Source organism: Numenius arquata, chromosome 8, assembly GCF_964106895.1.
Source record: "Numenius arquata chromosome 8, bNumArq3.hap1.1, whole genome shotgun sequence".
NCBI classification, from domain to species: Eukaryota; Metazoa; Chordata; class Aves; order Charadriiformes; family Scolopacidae; genus Numenius; species Numenius arquata.
In genome coordinates this window covers 60,317,587-60,335,750 of record NC_133583.1, presented here as the reverse complement: position 1 = coordinate 60,335,750, position 18,164 = coordinate 60,317,587, and the positions used below count along the sequence as shown (strand labels likewise).

At 41.0% G+C, this 18,164-nt stretch overlaps 1 protein-coding gene across 1 annotated transcript in view; it reads right to left on the bottom strand.

The window, feature by feature from the left end:
* LEPR (leptin receptor) overlaps positions 1-16,282 on the bottom strand; it is a 38,511-nt gene extending 22,229 nt beyond the window's left edge. Inside the window, 4 exon segments of the mRNA XM_074151410.1 lie at positions 6,706-6,823; positions 7,871-8,179; positions 10,927-10,985; positions 16,269-16,282. Coding sequence (XP_074007511.1) covers positions 6,706-6,823; positions 7,871-8,179; positions 10,927-10,985; positions 16,269-16,282 — 500 coding nt within the window.
* Positions 16,283-18,164: the final 1,882 nt, after the last annotated feature.

Below are 18,164 nucleotides of genomic sequence, written 5' to 3'. Positions count from 1 at the left end.
TTGACTTCAAAACAAACGTGTTACAATACTAGATTCACCTGTAGTTTAGTCAGACCGGTTTCTGATTCCTGCTGGTAACTATTACTAGATAGTTCTCAGGCACACAAAGTTAATTTACCTTACAGGAGACTAATCGGCAGCTCTCTGTCACCCCCATGGAGATTATATTCTAATTCCTATTCACAAGGCACTGAAATAAAATCTAAATAATTTAACATTCCTTCCAGCTGCTGCTACAATTAAGCATTACAAGTAATATAATAATCAAAACAATTATTCAAGCGAAAAACAAGTTTTGGAATAACAAAAGATTTAACAACTCCACCATTCAGAACACATTTCAGTAGTCATTTACAACAACTTATAGTATTTGAGAAAAAAATTATATATACACCTGTGTCCTCCAAAAGTCTTAACATTATACACTTAATTCCAAGATAAGGCTTTAATTATCTTCATGCCCGGCACGCTTGTCTATCAGAGTCTGATGTTTCCTAGGAAAGTAGATTGTTTACTCACACTCATTACTACGATTGTCTGGGACAGGCTCATGGAAAGTCTTTAGTAAGTAACTTATTGCATTTTCCTTTTATTGCTTTCAGAGTAAAGCTCATAGGACTATATTTGATTGAAGGTTCTGATTTAGTTTCAGGGGGAGAGTTGCCTTCCCCCCCCCCTTTCTTGAGAGTTTAACACACACAGGCTTTGATCACATAATCCACTGCAAAAATCGTATGGTCTAAAATAAACTTTTGAAGTTTTAAACAACTAATAGCTGCATGGGAATAATATGTGTTTGATAAAGAGTGTAATTAGATTTTCTAATAATATGATTTCAATACATTTTAAATGAAATAAATGACGAAGTAGCATATATACTGCTAGAAGCAGTCATGCATGGGCTTGGAGCAACCTGGTCTGGTGGGAGGTGTCCCTGCCCGGGGCAGGGGGCTTGCAACTCGACGATCTTTAAGGTCCCTTCCAACCCAAACCATTCTATGATTCTATGATTCTGTCTCTTGATGTTAGCAGATGTTTTACAGGATATACAAAGAGCATATACATTCATACTGAAATACAGACCATCACATTTAGTTTATATCTCTAAACATACAATTTTCCTTGGGTCAACTTCAAGAAGCAGCACGAAGAAGACCCGGACTACTTCCCACGTACACTGTAGTACACGGATGCTTTTCAAATATGTTTTACAGGCACTTTTAGAGAAAACCTCACGTGTACGATTACTCTTTTATACTTGTTTTCAATCTCCACTGACTTTAGTCAAAACATTCCCGATTTATGAAATAAATACCGCACAAGTGGGCACAAAGCTGCTTCTATTCTGAGAGCAGCCAACAGTTCCCAAAGTATTCTTCATTCTCATTTCTATTCCACAGAAATTCTTTAGGCTCTTTCAAACACAAATACACATCTATGGTACAATGCAGGTATTCAGTGACACAGGTCTCCCTTAAGGTACTGAATTTAATAGTGTGAATATTTTCTGGCCAAACTTCTCACAGCAGCAAAGCCAAGACAAATCCTGACAGTTAAGCCATCCTGGACTCTTTCCCGCTTTTGACATTTTATCCTTACCAAAAAAAAAAAAAAGCTTATATTTTGAATTGTTCTGAAGTAATTTTGGAATTGTTTCTGTACAGTAAGGGGTTTGTTTTACTAATTCAGAGAATGAAACTGAATAGAATAAGAACCTTTCTGTAAAGGTTTTTAGTAGTTTTATAGTTGGTATGATTGATTGTAACACTTGAACTCAGGAAGGGCAGAGAATTCTACATTACAGGAGGAGAAAGGACAAGATTTTCTGCTTTTTTTTTTTTGTTTTTAGTCAATTTGGTAACTAGCACATTTAACCGACTGTAGAGCACAGGGGAAATGGGACTGATTCACTGACCCTGTTGCCATAATCTGCCCGATTTAAAAAAGAAAAGGTCAAAACCTGAGGAGTGGTTGGGAGCAAACAAAGGGCTGATGAATTATAGGGAAGAATGTGTGCAAATCACACTGTCTGGGACTGCCAGGGAACCCACTATGTACACACACATGGATGTCCCTAATCAGGGCCCCCCTCATCAACATACACTTATTATGCATCCACCCTGTTTTTAGGACACACTTAGAAGCTAGTAACGCAAGGATTTTCAATAATACCATGCCCTCACAGCAGCTGTACTCTGCAATAAGAACCTCACAAGCTATGCAGGTTCATGTGAATATGTAGTTTACATTTATTAGTGCTACAGTCAGGCAATACTGACATTCCTAAAATAATTTTTACCAGGACTCACAGACTTTAGGACATGAGAATTATGGAACCCTATGCTAATGGTATCTGGCATCAGCACACAGGATACAGCTTTTAAATTACTTGGAATATTTTTGTTTTTATAGTTGTGGTTTCCCTCCTTCTCCTGAATTTCCTTTCAAAGACTTTGTAGAATTTTCTTTTAAGTTTTTCAGCCTTCTGTTGTTGCTCACAGATTTTATTAGCCTCCAAAACCCCACAATCAGTCCATAAGTACGCAGTCTTTTCATCAAACCACGTCTTTAATCTGATCTACCTGGAAAGCAGTTACCACCCTCCTCCATCTTTCTCCTAATCATTCCTAATGACTTTTTCCATTTTTAACCATCAAACTAGGCTTATTTGCACCCAGAAGAGACACAGGTACAGGGGGAAAAGATGCTAGAGAGCTCCTCCCCATGTTGTGTTGTGCCAGTATTGTGTTCCAAAGGCCACTTATTTGGGAGTAAACGGGCATGGGACTGAATTTGGGATAGGAGAATACATCGATGGAGGACATGATCATGAGATGGCCCCACGTCAACTTATTCCAAATTGCCAAGCCTGGGCTAAAGGTATGACACCCGATTACAAGAAAAATAACAGAAAGCCAAAGTATTTTGGAGAATGCGGCAGCCTGGGATTACACGAGCAGCCTGTCATCTTCAGTTTGGATGCACATGGATCCAGTTACAGAATAACCAGTTCCTGAACTGGAGATACTGACTTCACAGGAGCTTATGTTTACAGAGCCCTCACAAGTTCAGGAGAGGTCAGTGCCTTCATTCAGAAGAATGAGAGAGAAATTCTGGGTAAACTTAAAACAAAGCAAGGGGCTATTAAAAACTGGAGTTTTCCATCAGAACTGCAGCACGCTGAGAGAAGCTATAAATCCTGGTTCAACAAGCACTTTACATCAGGCAACAACAATCAGATCTAAGCCAGATCCAAACTGTGGTGGGGGGAAGGAAAGAAAGAGGGCTTATAAAATATATACTATGTCCTCATTCGGTTTTATAGTGCTGGCTGCTGGAATGGGAGAGATTTGTCTTGGCAGAGAGAGGTAGGCAAAGACCAGATCGGTACAAAGCAGATGAAGGTCTGCGAGCAGATTACTGGAGCCCACCTCTGATATTCAACAGAAAACTTGTGAACTGAACTTCAGTTTTATCAGCTGGCAGAGAAGGGAGGGACAATGCGCAAAGGCAATGGGACTTCAAGCTGGAAACATGGGACTAAAGCATGAGACACTGCAGAAGAGGGAAAAAAAAATAAATACTGCATGCCCTGAACCACAGAAGTAATTAACATTGCAACAAGGGCACGTGTCCAAGGCTTGCTTTTCTTTTCCACTCCAAACACTGCGCTTTTCAGTTGCGCACAGATAGTTCTTCTAGTCAACACCTTAAGTTAACACCTCCTAAATGTTTTGTATTTTGGTGCACAATTCAACCATACTTCAGAAAGTGTTGTTACTCATGGTAAATTAACCTGTGGCCCCGAGGCGAACTTTGAGACTTTAAATTAGACACTGTAGAATGTCTTCACTGAATTTCTATCAATTCCTTGCAAATGGAACACCTAACCCAAAACAAAATGTCAAAGTTCTTTTAGGAAGAAATACATTAACTTCAGGAAAGGTACAACATAACATTTAGGTAGCTATGAGGCATGTCAGAAATAAGGTCACCATTGTAACTCTGGTTGCAGTATTTCTTTATACTGTGTTTGTGCAAGCACTACCTTCATTAGGAACTGATGGAGCAAAGCTCTCTGGCGTTCTAAGGATTTTCAATAATTATATCTCAATGTATTTGATATATAGTAGCCGTAGGACAACGCTTATTTAAAAAAGTTGCCCCGTTAAACTGCAGAACATCTGATGGAGCTCAGGAGAGGGTAAGTCTCCAATGAAAGGTTAATGGTCTCCAGCTGAAGAAGGCTCAATGGATAACTGATGCACTCAACCGAGGCACCAGTCTTGAGGCAAACTCCATGATTTATCCTTAAAAACACAGCAGCCTAAGCCCAGAACTAAAGCAGAGCCTCACAGGCGCTTCAAATAGGTCAGAAATATGAGTACAGCCTATACATCACCATCTGCTGAAAGGGCAAATCACAATCAGTGCTCAAAATTAAACTGGGAGCATTTATCTGTGCCACTACAACAGGATCCCTAAGGCTAAGTGATTTCAGTTAATGTAATTAACCATCAGGGTATACAGCATTCCTAGAATACATACAACTGGAAAGATCATTCACTTTTGGTAGACAATTAACCTAATTTGTTTAATTAAGTTTCAGAATACTCCTTCTCCTCCCAAAGACGTGCTGGTAGGGAAGGTAAAAGCTTCATCATTGCCCTTGCTCGAGCCTCTTAGAGAACCCTCCTGTCATAGCACTGTTTTGGAAAGAACAAAACATTTTCTATTCAAAGTAACTTGATATCATTTACAAGCAGGAAAATTGTGGTTGTGTAAAATAAGAGGATACTTCTTCAATGCTGAAAAAATTAAAAGCCGTTGAGGACCCAGGTTTTTTGTTGTAGATTCTTCTAGGTCATTATTTTTGTACATTGCCTGTCCTATATGTGAGAATTCTGGCTTCATCTCCAGACTCCCTGGGAGTAACACATGCCAGGAATGCATATTTTTAAAACTGGGAATGTTTTCAAGGTATTTTGGCTCATGTGAATAAAATGTTAAGGTATCAGCAAGCCAACCAGGAAAGCTGTCACCTCACCAAAATCTGAAATGCTTTGCTAGCTGTTCCCCAGAACACAGGGACCCGAAAAGAAAATTATTAATAGGAAATCTGGGGAGTGAAACAAGTTTTCCAACGTCAGGGACTGCACTCGCCTTTGCAGAAAAAAGTAATTGAATACAGAAATGCCACAAGGATTTTAGCAAGGCTACAGGGCCCGCATGACACTTACTGAATTCCCTTCATAATACAAAGAACCTCTTCATCCCAGCTGGGACTCAAATCTGTTGTTCCATGGATGTTAGGCGTACCAAAAAAAATTCAATACAGAGGTTACTGCACTAGGATTACTGGCAAAGATTTTTCTATTGCACTTGAGACTGGATGGAACAGAGACAAATTCAGATCCACTTCTTCCACAAACACATATATAATGGTATTTCAGAAATTAAAGTAATGAGGAACACTGGAAATGGGAACCCACTCAAAATCTGATTTCAGTTTTAATCACAGAAAGGTTAGGGTTGGAAGGGACCTTAAAGATCATCCAGTTCCAACCCCCCCTGCCCTGGGCAGGGACACCTCCCACCAGACCAGGTTGCTCCAAGCCCCCTCCAACCTGGCCTTGAACCCCTCCAGGGATGGGGCAGCCACAGCTTCTCTGGGCAACCTGGGCCAGGCTCTCACCACCCTCGCAGCAAAGAACTTCTTCCCCACATCTCATCTCCATCTCCCCTCTTTCAGTGTCAAACCCTTCCCCCTCCTCCTATGGCTCCCCTCCCTCATCCAGAGTCCCTCCCCAGCTGTCCTGGGGACCCCCTTCAGATATTGGAAAGCTACTACAAGGCCTCCCCAGAGCCCTGTCTTCTCCAGGCTGAACCCCCCCAACTCTCTCAGCCTGTCCTCATAGCAGAGGGGCTCCCACCCTCGCAGCATCTCCATGGCCTCCTCTGGCCCCACTCCAACAGGTCCACATCCTTCTGATGTCGGTGGCCCCAGAGCTGGAGGCAGGAGGTATCTCATTCTCCCAGTCCCTGCCTTTGCCTCCTGCAACTTGGACGGTGTGGTTAGAGCACTTGCCAGTGAAGACTGAGGCAAAAAAGTTGTTGAGTACCTCAGCCTTCTCCATATCCCAGGTGACCAGGTCTCCCCTTTCCTTCTGGAGAGGGCACACATTTTCCCTAGTCTTCCTTCTATCACTGACGTTGAAAGTATTATGTCAACTAAACACCTGTATTTAATACTAGTTAATACACTTGCCTTCTACCCTGACTACAGGGATAATTTGTGGCCAGTGATATCTGGCCTTTTAAGTAGAAGTCATCACCTGTAAATTCAGCTAATTCAACTGTTTTATGTTTAGCCTGTTTCCTAAGGAAATTTGGTCAAAAGCACAGAAAAGCCAGAATCAAGGTCATAGCTTTAAAATTAAACAACTGTAACAGCAAACATATTTTAGCAAGTCAACACTGGTTTCATTAAAGCATTTTAAGAAACATGGAAAGGACAGAGGAGGGGCACCCTCCATTCCAACCATTTCTCACTCAAAGACAGGAAGATAAACTTTCCATATTGCCCAAGATTACTTTTAGATAAGACAAAGCTACATAAAATACCATCTGCTTGCAAAGCTAACGCTACCACTGTGCTGCAAGCTTGAGAGGCAGCTTGAGAGAAATTTAACAGTGTGTACTTACACAGCATAGAAAAGATTAACCTTCAAGTCGGTTCTCAAGTACAACTTCAAAAACCGCAGGCTACAAACCAACAGGTCCAGCTTGCCTTTAATCCGACATTCAATGTTCCAATTTGAATCTGAACAAAAGAAAGGGATTAAACATTTCTGAACTATATTAAAACAAAACAAAACCCACTAAACTAAAACCAACTCAAGAGCCAGGATAAAATACACTCACAAAGAGAGGACAAGCAACAGACATTCATGAAGGTGAGGCCGGACCACAAGTGTGCAAATATTTATAAATAATTCTTGCTGAATTGGGCACCAGTATATGTCCTTTAACACTTAAAAGGCTAACAACCTGTGTGATACCGCTGCATTCTCATTATTGGAGAAGGAACATATTTTACCTGGCTTTACGGACAAGGCCACAAGGGGAAGAAAGAAATTAAGCTGCTGCTGGTGGTGGAAGGTTTTGCTACTGTTAACTGGTACAGGCTCTATGTGGCTGTGCACTGGGACATTGTGCACACACATGCAGCTGTACTGCATACACAACAGCAATAAATTAGCATGGCAGTCTTTAATGGAGATTTATTTGTTCCACTGGACAGTTCTTGTAAAATGAAATTCTACTCTACTGAGGTCAGTGAGATTCCTGCTGCTGATAGCAGTATGCCAACAGGCCGGTATGCTGCTCACAGTCTGGCTTAAAGGAAGAGAAAAACAGTCTAGGAAAAAATAGTTCAACTCTAATCCACGTACAGATATTTATTAAGGCATCACAATCCAGGCAGAAAAGATCTCCCCCACCTCCTGAAGGAGTTTAAAGTCCATACCCACAAAAATATTTAAAATACTTCTCATAGCGTCTAAACACCTTTGAAGATCTGGGCTAAGGTCCTCGTATGCAGTGGTACATATTTTATTCAGAATTCCCCAAGGAAGACAGGCAACTCCTCCCGCCCCTCTCCGCCTCTGAAACTTTGCTATACGATTTCCTTCAGCTTCCACTACGGACTTCCGTGATGAAGGATTTTACCATACTATCTTGTCTGCTTTGGATAAAAATGAATATCCATTAATACACCCCTCCCCACCCCAACCTCCCAAAAAACAAAAAAAAACCCAATCATTTTTTCTAAGAAGTAACTTTTTATCCCCTCAAATGGAAAACCTACCTATTTCCTGAGAAGCAGAGATACTTATTTCTGAAGGAATAAACTTCCTTGCTCGCATGCTTGCTCTGTACAAAGAACACTCCATGTTGTTATCACTCCAAAGGCAACACAGGAAACTCTCTTCATTCATTAGCAAGGGAGGCTTGGTTTCAGGTGTTTCACGCTCTCTCCTCAAACCAGACCAGCTCTCTACAACTTCAGCAGAGAAAGGACTCAAAAACGTCTCATTTAGCAGCATACAGGGTAATGTAAAGTTCCTGGGAGGAATTTGATGGACCATACAATGGGCAACTGCTGTTTGAAGGAAGTCTGCAAATATAAAGGCAAAGATGTCTGAAAAAAAAAAGAAAAAGTTCATATTACTTGACAATGGAAAGGAAGCGGCTGATGTTATACAGAAACACATTCATTACTGAAAAATCAGACTATTTCTACGGACTATTCTCCTCTGAGTTGCAGACAAAATTACTAACAAGGTCCCCTCTGAACCGGTGTCAAAACTGACAGGTGCCAGCCTTCCCCCCAGAGCCACTACACCCAACTCTGTTTTCTCCACCTCTTGAAACAGGTCAAGACCAAGACTTTAAGGGAAGCATCTCTTTGGGGTAAATTGGCTTATATTAATTCAAAATACAGTGAATCCTAAATCTAAGTTCATGCACTATACAGGCATGAGGCTCATCTCCTCCTGCAGTGCTGGGGCATTTCCCATCCAGCTCTTATAACATGGCTCCATTACTGTAGAAAAAATAATCCCACTGTAAATATAACACATAGTCACATTGTAACTGTTAAATACCAAAGACTAGTATTACAAGAATACACGACTGGATGTAACTATGCAACCCCAGGGCATTATCTGGGAAATGAGATGTAGGAAAAGAATAATCTTTTCCATCAGACACATTCTTCAAAATAAAATCACTCTGGCCACATTTTTAGTTCTTGTTGGTAAGTCATAGCTTGAATTACGCTAACAATGATTTTTGAGAATGATGTGCATGTCGGTTTTGGAAACAGCTTACTGTAAAACACTGCATGAATTTCAAAGATTAAAGCTCTAGTTACAGAAAGGCATGTGGGTCATTTGCACGCTCTGCATTCAGCTTTTTGCTCAGTAAGGGCATAAATATTTTAAGCAGTTCATTAGATAGAAATTAATTCATGCTCTATGCCTTGCAATAGCCAAAATTAGAGAAACAGAATTTCTCTAGCACTGTTTGATTCATAGCACGTAAGCATAAGCTAAATCATATAAAAACACAAACTGTAAGCTTTTAAGACAAGTAAGTGCGTGCTACCTTAAAAGCAGACATTGTTTTACTATGCGGTGTGTTACAGCACTTCATTTTCTCGTTACACGGATTTTGTATAGGGGACTCCTGACGGATTCTGCTCTTTCCTCCTCTCTCATTTCACAGAGTTTGTGCCACTCCAACTATCAGCTTCATTAGGCCTCCTGCCCGCACGAGGAGGATTCAGTTGACCGAACAGATTATTAGTTCATAATACATGATTAAAAAAGAACAAATGAGTAAGTGCCATGGCTGCCTATGAAGCAGGACAGATAACTAACATCCTGCCCAATTCACAGAGGCAACCACAGGGTGGGAAGAGATTCCTGCCAGTCATCTATTTCCCTGAAAAACAGACACACCCCCCCTCGCATATCACACCAGACAATCTCACAGGATTAATTAAATCCTATGAAGTCAAAATGTGTGCAGCTACTTACCACTTCTGCAGAAGTGCTTAAAAAATAGCAATGCTTTACAATACAGAATGTTTAGCATAGGACTGCTATAGCCCATTAATAAAATGCAGCATGCATTAAGAATGTTTTCAAATAGCAACTTATTTCATGTCTGGGTTAACGGGGCTACAAAGATACCAGCCACGGCTATTTGCTTATACGGAATCAGACAGAGATGGCCACTCAGTAGATACTTTCAGTCATTCCAGGCCATCAGACAGGGACAAACTGCTCTGAAGTCTAATGAAAACTCCCCAAGGCATCCAGGTTTTCTAATTAAAAGGTACACTGTATGTTTAGGTTACGTAAGGTATTTAAAAGAATGTCAACAGCGCAACAGTTGATACTGAGTGGATAAAGGTACGTATACAGAAAGATAAAGAAAGATCTATATGTATACAGAAAAGATATTATATATAAAGATGTATATTTATATAGAAATCTAATTATTGATTCATCTTTTGTGAAAGTGCAAGATGATACAATTTTTGAAACTAACTTCATTGGATTACAGCACCTGCTTTCTCCCTAAGCATCATCACCAAAAGTCTCTAAATAGTTCTTATTTTAATCAAAAAAATGAAAGGCAAGTACCAGCTGTCCCTGAACAGCATACACCAACATTATCACAGACAATTAGAATTTCCCAATTAGAAAACCAGTTTATTATATCCAACATTTGCAGTTAATTGAGCACCCTTTTTCAGCACTGTGCATATGAAAGCAAGAACATCAGCTACCTAAAAAAGCAGAGCTCAGACTCAAAGTGACACCTGGCTACAGTGAACTAAACCGAAACTTTGCAGTTCTGATAAAACTGGGATTTTCCCTTCTGCTTTTGGACCTATTAGGGTAAAAAAATTGCCCATGAACTTCTATCTTATCAAATTTTGACTAGGGCATTTATTTGAATGTGTGTTGACCCACCACATACTTTCCACTGATACCTCCTGATCTTAAAAGTCAGTTGCACTGCTTTTTGGGATAAGACACACAAGCACAACCCTGAGAGTGTCAACATTTCAATTACAGAATCACAGAATGGTTCGGGTTGGAAGAGACCTTAAAGATCATCCAGTTCCTGTCCCCCTGCCCTGGGCAGGGACACCTCCCACCAGACCAGGTTGCTCAAAGCCCCCTCCAACCTGGCCTTGAACATGACACCAAGTTCTTTGTCTATTCTAGTTGCATGTTGTGATAAGATACTAATGCAGTAGCATGACTTGAAAACATCACTGTAAAACAGAAATGGTGATGACTCTTCATTCTGCATAATTTCCAGACTTATTTTTTAGTAACTTACCCAATAGCACAAATATGGTCAGAATGATTTGCCAATACATCTTGCTTTGTAAAACTGATCTGAAAAAAAGATAGAAAACTAACTGAGAGTTGATAATCATCACTCTATTATTTCATTAGAGTTTCATCTTGGTGCACTTCGGTTAATTTGATACTCACACCTTTGAAAGCAGAAAGGAAGAATAAAATCAGAATGCCATTTGAGGAAAAAAAGTATTGCTTAGAACATCAATTAAATATCTCTTCTTTCATCACTAGAGCTACACAGTATCTCATTTCTCCAGACTTTTGCTGATCATTGTTCACCTTCCAGGTTTGGTCATATGAAAGGCACTACAAATCCAAACAATCAAAACATCCAAGAGATACTCAATTTTCACCCATTTCAGTGGTGAAGACTTCACTAAACTTTACATTAATATTTCAATACTGTTCTTTCATTTCAGACACTTTGTTCTTTTTTATTTTCATCCCACAGTTACATAAATTCTGTTAAAACCCAAATATAAGCATTTTTATACTTTAAAAAAAGCTCAGTGAGGACATCAGAGTAAAACATACAGAGTTTGGTTGCCATTGTAGTTAACCAGAACTGAGTGATTAGTACAATGTACAGCTCAAGTCAGACAGAGAAAGCTGGGGCAAGAAGTAAGATTTAGGGAGTCCCTCCTAAGTATTCTTCAATATTTCTGAGAACAATTTCCTTGAGAACATCCATGTTACCAAAAGAACTGGCGCCAACACTATGTAATAAACTGGCCTTTCAGTTTGGGGGTGCATGTACTATACTATATATATGTATACATACTTTATGATACATACAGATTACGGTGGTGGGAGAGTCTCTGTACTGGCTACACAGTTGGAAGGAAAGCGTGTGTGGACGCAGAAGACCAGAAGGAGAGATAAAGGGCGATTCCTTCCTGGTTTTTACCCCTCCTCAGTGCACAGTGTGAGTACATCCCCGTTGTCTCACCCAGGGCAGTGCCTCAACAAGCCAGAGCAGAGCGGAGGATCAGCCCCACAGAGGAACCAGCAGCTGCTAAAAAAACGAAAGGATTTGGTTACAATAAGGAAAGCCACCATCTGCTCAGAGCTATCCCTCCTCTCCCTTTTTTCCCCTCAACAGAGGCCTCGATAAGATCACCCAGTGACCCTGACACTGAGGTGATTCAGTAGCCACAGCTGTCTACCTGAAGCAGCAGACAACTCACCAGTGAAGGTAAAACATTTCAGTATCCTTGTCCCCCTGCACGCTCACCCACAAGGAAAGCACTTGTAAATTTATCTGGGGCTGGAACCGGCACCAAGCCATTTCTTCAGCACAGACCACCTTCATTTCAGTCTGCAAGATGAGTCAGTCCCATCCACTCTTCTCCCCATTCACCCAGGTTACAATCAGAGTACATTTTAAGCTACATTTTGAGCAATTAAAGAGGAAAGCTCAAAATTTCAAAAGCAGTGCTTCACAACCGCTATTTCAGAGGAAAATTTGCCTCTCAGCACAGCTTTTAGGAGGCCAACCTTACCTGTACCTCTTCCATTAGTCTATTTCCTAATAGGTGAGCCATGAAGGCCAGACAAATTATCTTGCTACAACCTTCTATTAAATCTGTCGTTTCACAAAGATACAGTCCAGGATTATTTCCAAAAGCCTATGATCAGAGTTATGTATTTTTTTTCCCAACTTTCTAACCAAAGAAAAAGAAACCTTTTAAAATAATGTACTTGACATAAGCATACACTTTTCATACCATTAAATGTATGAAAAACAGTCCATGTTCCTCTTTTACAGGTGCAACAAAAATTTGCTGTTCATAGCTCAACCATTTCTTAGCAAGAAACTGGCAGAGATCACTTCCATATGTCATACAAGACAATCAGACATACATTTCAAAGGCTTATAAAGTCATCAATATGTCATGGATGTTACAGTAAATACTCTAAAGCTCTGACTTTCAAAACAAGTGAAAAATATCCACCATCAAGAGCTCTAAATAAGCCATGAAGTCCATCACTTGCTCTCCCATCACAGGCACTGCAAGAAGCAAAGGCTGTTACCCAGATATCTGAGCCCTATTGCTTCCATATGTTTGAAGGAAAGAACCACTATTTCAGTAACTACACATAGTTCATTGTATGTTCAAAGCAGAACGTGAGACACCATCCCCTGTTTGTTCCTGGGAGTAAGGCAGCAAATGGTTAATTGCGTTAATAGCAACTGCTGTGTTAGTTTCACCCTGCAATACCTGAAAAGAAAGCAGCCACAGATCCCCAGAACAACACGCACCTCAAAGAAGGAAAGTTATAATTATGTAGTCTACTGAAGATAAAGGCATTTTTCACTTCCTGCTGCCATAATAGAGCAATCAAAGAGATTCTGATATCAGCACTAATTTAACCATAATTAACAATATTTGTACCAGAAGACAAAAATACAGTTCAGACTAGCTCGAGACATCTTCTCTTCCTCCTTCTATTGCATCCATCTAGGCTGATTTTCACAAAGGTGTTATTTTTCAATCCTGGTTCCAACAACATTCACGAACAAAAAATAGTGCTGTACATGATCAAAAAGCACTGTGAGCTACATGTCACCAGCAGTCGCTCCTCTCCTGTTCAAAGGTCAGTGTTGCTTGTGTAAACTTTATACAGGAATTGGGTAAAAAGAGATATCTACAGAAAACTCCCAGGACAAGATGAATGTGCTACTGGACCAGACACGACTACCCAGTATCTCTTCTAGTGAGAATATTGAACTTACCAGAATTCCTAACTTCATTGTAAGAAAGAATGCAAGTTTTACAGGAACAGTTACAGGGAATGGGAAGTTAAATAAAAGAGAATTATTAAAACTTCTAGCTTTAGCTCCATTCCAGAAAGAGTAAGTTAACACAGCACGGACAAATGGCTTTATGCGCGGCCGGGAGGTATCTATACAAATAGAAGGAATCAGGGCCCATTTTAACACATCTATCTTAAGATACTGCATTCTGAAACCACCAGCTTTGCTCCTGTTGCATACAATAAATTTTCCAATTCCATTTGTAAATAGTATGTTCCTCTCCATGCTAACCACTGTACAAAAAACTTCAGCAAGTAGAGTCCCTGCCTTGACAAAAACATCTGATTAAAAACAAAACACAGCAGATAGGACAAGCAAGAAGGACAAGAATGAAAGTAAGATCATTTTTCTTTACGGGCCAGCTGAGAAATCATACCATCCATTGGCACATCAGCATGGGAAACGTTTTCAGCACAGCCTGGAACAAGCACGGCTGGTGATCCACAAACACCTGCTCACTGGGCACGGAAAATGTACTCAAAATTTTCCTTTTCCTTCTGGAGCTGCCTTTTTTTGTTGCTTTTTACCCCAGTTTCTTGTCTTTGACAACTTACATTTCTGCACATCTCCTTTCTGAACTACAGAAAGAGGGTTGAAAAGAGGACTGCAGTATGAGGCAGGTCTACCTGTCCAGTTTGAACACCAGTGAACAGAGGGTGGCACTGGTGACTAAGAGTGCCACATCTCCATGACCTGTCCTGGACACAGCAGAGTAGCACAACCCTAAACACCACTAAACTCAGCTGCAAAATTCTCACCGACTTTTACAAGGAGAAAGAGACTAGATGAGCAAATGTTGCAAGATAAGAGCTTTACATATTAGTGGTTTCCAATGAACAATTTCAAAGCCTACAGAAATTTATAGAAACTCAGCTGCCAGGATCTCTTATTTTTCCTCAAGTAACATACACACATACAGGGTCTGGAGCTCTTTTTTTAATTTTCCTCCCAAAAAAAACAACAACAGCTGCTAGTTAATAGGAAACAGGAACATTATACTGCAAGCACACAAACTGTCCCTGACTTTTGCAAGCACCCCATTACAGCTGTTTTTAAATATTTAAAAGATCTCTATAAAGCATAAAAGTATTTTAGTAATAATGCCTATGCACAGCGCCTTCTGGCCTGCTGCTTAAGGGTGCCGAAGGCTTTCCAGTCCTGTTGGTTTTGGCAAGACCAGTGGTTCTTGGTCAGCCGTCCTGGACATGGAATTTCATTGCATTTGTTTGTCATTTAGTATATTAGTAAACATTATTAAACAGGCTGGATGGGGCTTTGAGTAACCTGGTCCAGTGGGAGACCCCTGCCCAGGGCAGGGGGTTGGAACTTGATGATCTTTAAGGTCCCTTCCAACCTAAACCATTCTATCATTAATAAAGAGCTCAGAGTAAATGGAATATACAAAATAGCAACGAATATGACTTGCATTGAATAATTTTTCCTTTTAATACTAAAGCTTTAACCAAGGCAACCCAAGTTGTATGTGGCCCCACAGACTAAAGACATTAAAATCAGCAGCAGAGCTCCCCTTGTAGCACGGCTACAAAAACAGGCTCCAAGTCTGCGGATAGAGCCTCTCTGCTGAAACTCAACAGCAAAACGTCCCAAAGCTTCTACAGAACGTACAAATCTTCTTGACCATAGTGAAACTATCCCCTCATTTCACGAACATCCACAGGTTCACCAGAGGGAAGGCAGGGATCCGGCAGCGCAGGGGTTCTATTTCTTCCTGCATCTCCAGTATCACAGCACTGAAGTTTGCGCACCCTCACGACGCACTATTTGAGAGATTTAAGAATCATAAGTATTCCCGATCTTAAGTCAGCAATAAAGAAAAGCATTTTAAATACACATTTTTCTCTCGGTGCTTTTAACTGATGAACATCTATTGGTTTTTCCTCACATGCAACTATAAGCAGAGCTCCTGCAGTTACCTGGCACTTGAAGCTCCTTCGTATCATAGCCACACTTGGTAGTTAAGGGGCTCCGAGTGTTTTCATTATAAACTCTATTTATAAATGTTGTGTCAATAATTAACAGCAAATTTCCAAAGTGCTCTTCTGTCAGAACGGACTGTAATAGCTTCTGCAGCATCAGTGACTCACAACCCTCATTCGAGAAGATCTCTTTTTTTCTTTTGCTTCAGACACTAAGCCTCAAGAGGAAAAAAAAAATAAAAAAGGTTTGATTTGGGTACACCACACCAACCTCCAAAGTTATCCTTTGGAGAGCTGATCTGTGAGGGGACAGACCACGCTCAGCCACCGGCTCCGTTCCGCTTTCAACGTGTATTTCGGCAAAAACCAGCCGGTTTTCACCTCAAGCTGCCCCTTTTTCCCCACTTCCAGGATGGAGGGAGCCGACCCCCACGGGTGAGAGGAAGGGTCCGGTCAAGCCGGGAGGGAGGGAGGGAAGCGGGCAGGACCCTCAGCCCCACGGCAGTCACTCGGAGAAAGCCGCAAATTAGAGAAACAAGCGAAAAAAGTAAATTCACCCACCTACTCCGCTTCATTCCCGCAGTCTTCACCGGCAGCCGAAGTTACGCCGCGGCGGTCATGTCTCCCGCCTCTGCCGGGCACCTTCGCCGGCTGGAATGGCCGGAGAAGGGTCCCCGCCGCCGCCCGCTCCCCTCAGCTGGCCTAGCGGCCCCGCCTCGTCCGTCCGCTGGCCGGGGCGGTGCGGCCCGCCCTGCCCGGCCCCCCTCAGGGCCGGCCGGCGGCGGGGAGGGGCCGCTTCCCGCTCGCGGTTCCCCTCACACACAAGATGGCGGGGGGGGGGGGGGGGGGTGCGTGGGAGTCCCTTTCTGAGGGCGGCGCGACCCCCCTCGCAGCGCGGGGTGGCGTTCCCCCCCCTGCGTATTTTAATTTAATTTCATACAAATAGCACGTCGCTGAAGAAAATAAAAGTTTAAGCCTTCAAAAAGGTGGCAGCGGGTGAGGTGGGACGCCTGTTAAGCTCCTCACATCCCACCAGCACGGGTGCCAGGGGGTTTAGCTGTCAGCGCTTCGCCCCGAGAAGTAAGTTCAGTCACATGGCATCACTTCTCTTTTCGGTACAGAGTACGAATAAAAGTGCTTTTATGGAAAAGTTTCCGCGTATCCCTGCACGTTAAACCTTGGGCTTCCCTGCCCGGCCGTCCTGACTCCGCTGCCTGGCATGGCGGGCCTCGAGGGAGTCTGTCCAGGGTAAATTCAGGGAGAACTGACAGAGAATAATCAAAGTTTTCCTCTTCTAATAGCCTAACACATTATCATTATAGTAGAAAGAAATTTAATAACAGTTCTTATCCCTTTTTTTTTTTTTTTTAATGCAGAGTGGGACTGTTTTAGCTAAATAGAGAACCTTCAGGGAACAATCAGAGCTGTCTGGATCCACACAAGCATTTCTTAAGAATTTAATTAACATTCAGTTTAAATATTCCAGTTAGTGGTTTTAACAGTGGGGGCCATACAAAATAGCCAATTGTTAAAGTAAAAGGTGACACAAACCAGAAGTATAGGGAATGCTTTCTGGCTATTAAGCCTATTCATTATATTTCCCAAGGATCTCTGAATTGTTACAAAACCATAAACATAAACATTGTGAATTACTAATCATAACACAACCATGCCTATTTGTCAGTAGAAGGATAAAGATTAGTGTATTAAAAAAAACTGATTCAGATACATTTCTTTTAAACGGCACATTAAGCAGTGCTGTGCAATTTGGTTGTGGTAATTTGTTGAATTACATACTAGAAAATGAGTATAAAATTTCGTTCTGAAAACCCCATTCTTTAAAGTTGTGAAAATGCTAATATTAGTAGCAGAAAAAAAGAAAAAATATCTACAGAATTTATTTTCTTTTTAGAATTATGATATTAAACATTGGAGCCATTTCCTCAAAACACCTAGATTTCCAACCGGAACTCATTTCTGCATCATAAAATTGTCAAAGATAATGTGTTTTTATTTAAAAAAAAAAAAAAAAAGCACTAGGTTTGTAACTCAGTTATGAGCCATTCAGTTGAAACACAGATAATTATTTCCCATTATTTTGTGAACAATCTGGATGCAGAGAGACTATTTTCATCTCTTCTTTACTATGCTACTCTGCTATGGCTAATGATGTTTTAATACCAAATATACATGGATTGTTTTCAGAAAGATTTTGTTTAACTTAAAAATCCTCAGCCATACCAAAGAAAAAGACGGTGAAAATTAGTAACTAGAAATAAATGTAAATCCTGACCTTGAATTGCTAAATGAGTTTTTCAAGTATTAAATTCGTGAAGACCAGGTCTGAAGTTGGGAAAGCAAACAACATCCCGAGGCTATACAAATAGTTCTAAAATGGACAACAAATACACCATACCGGTCTGTACTTCTCCAAAAAGCTATACCGTATGTAGCTTA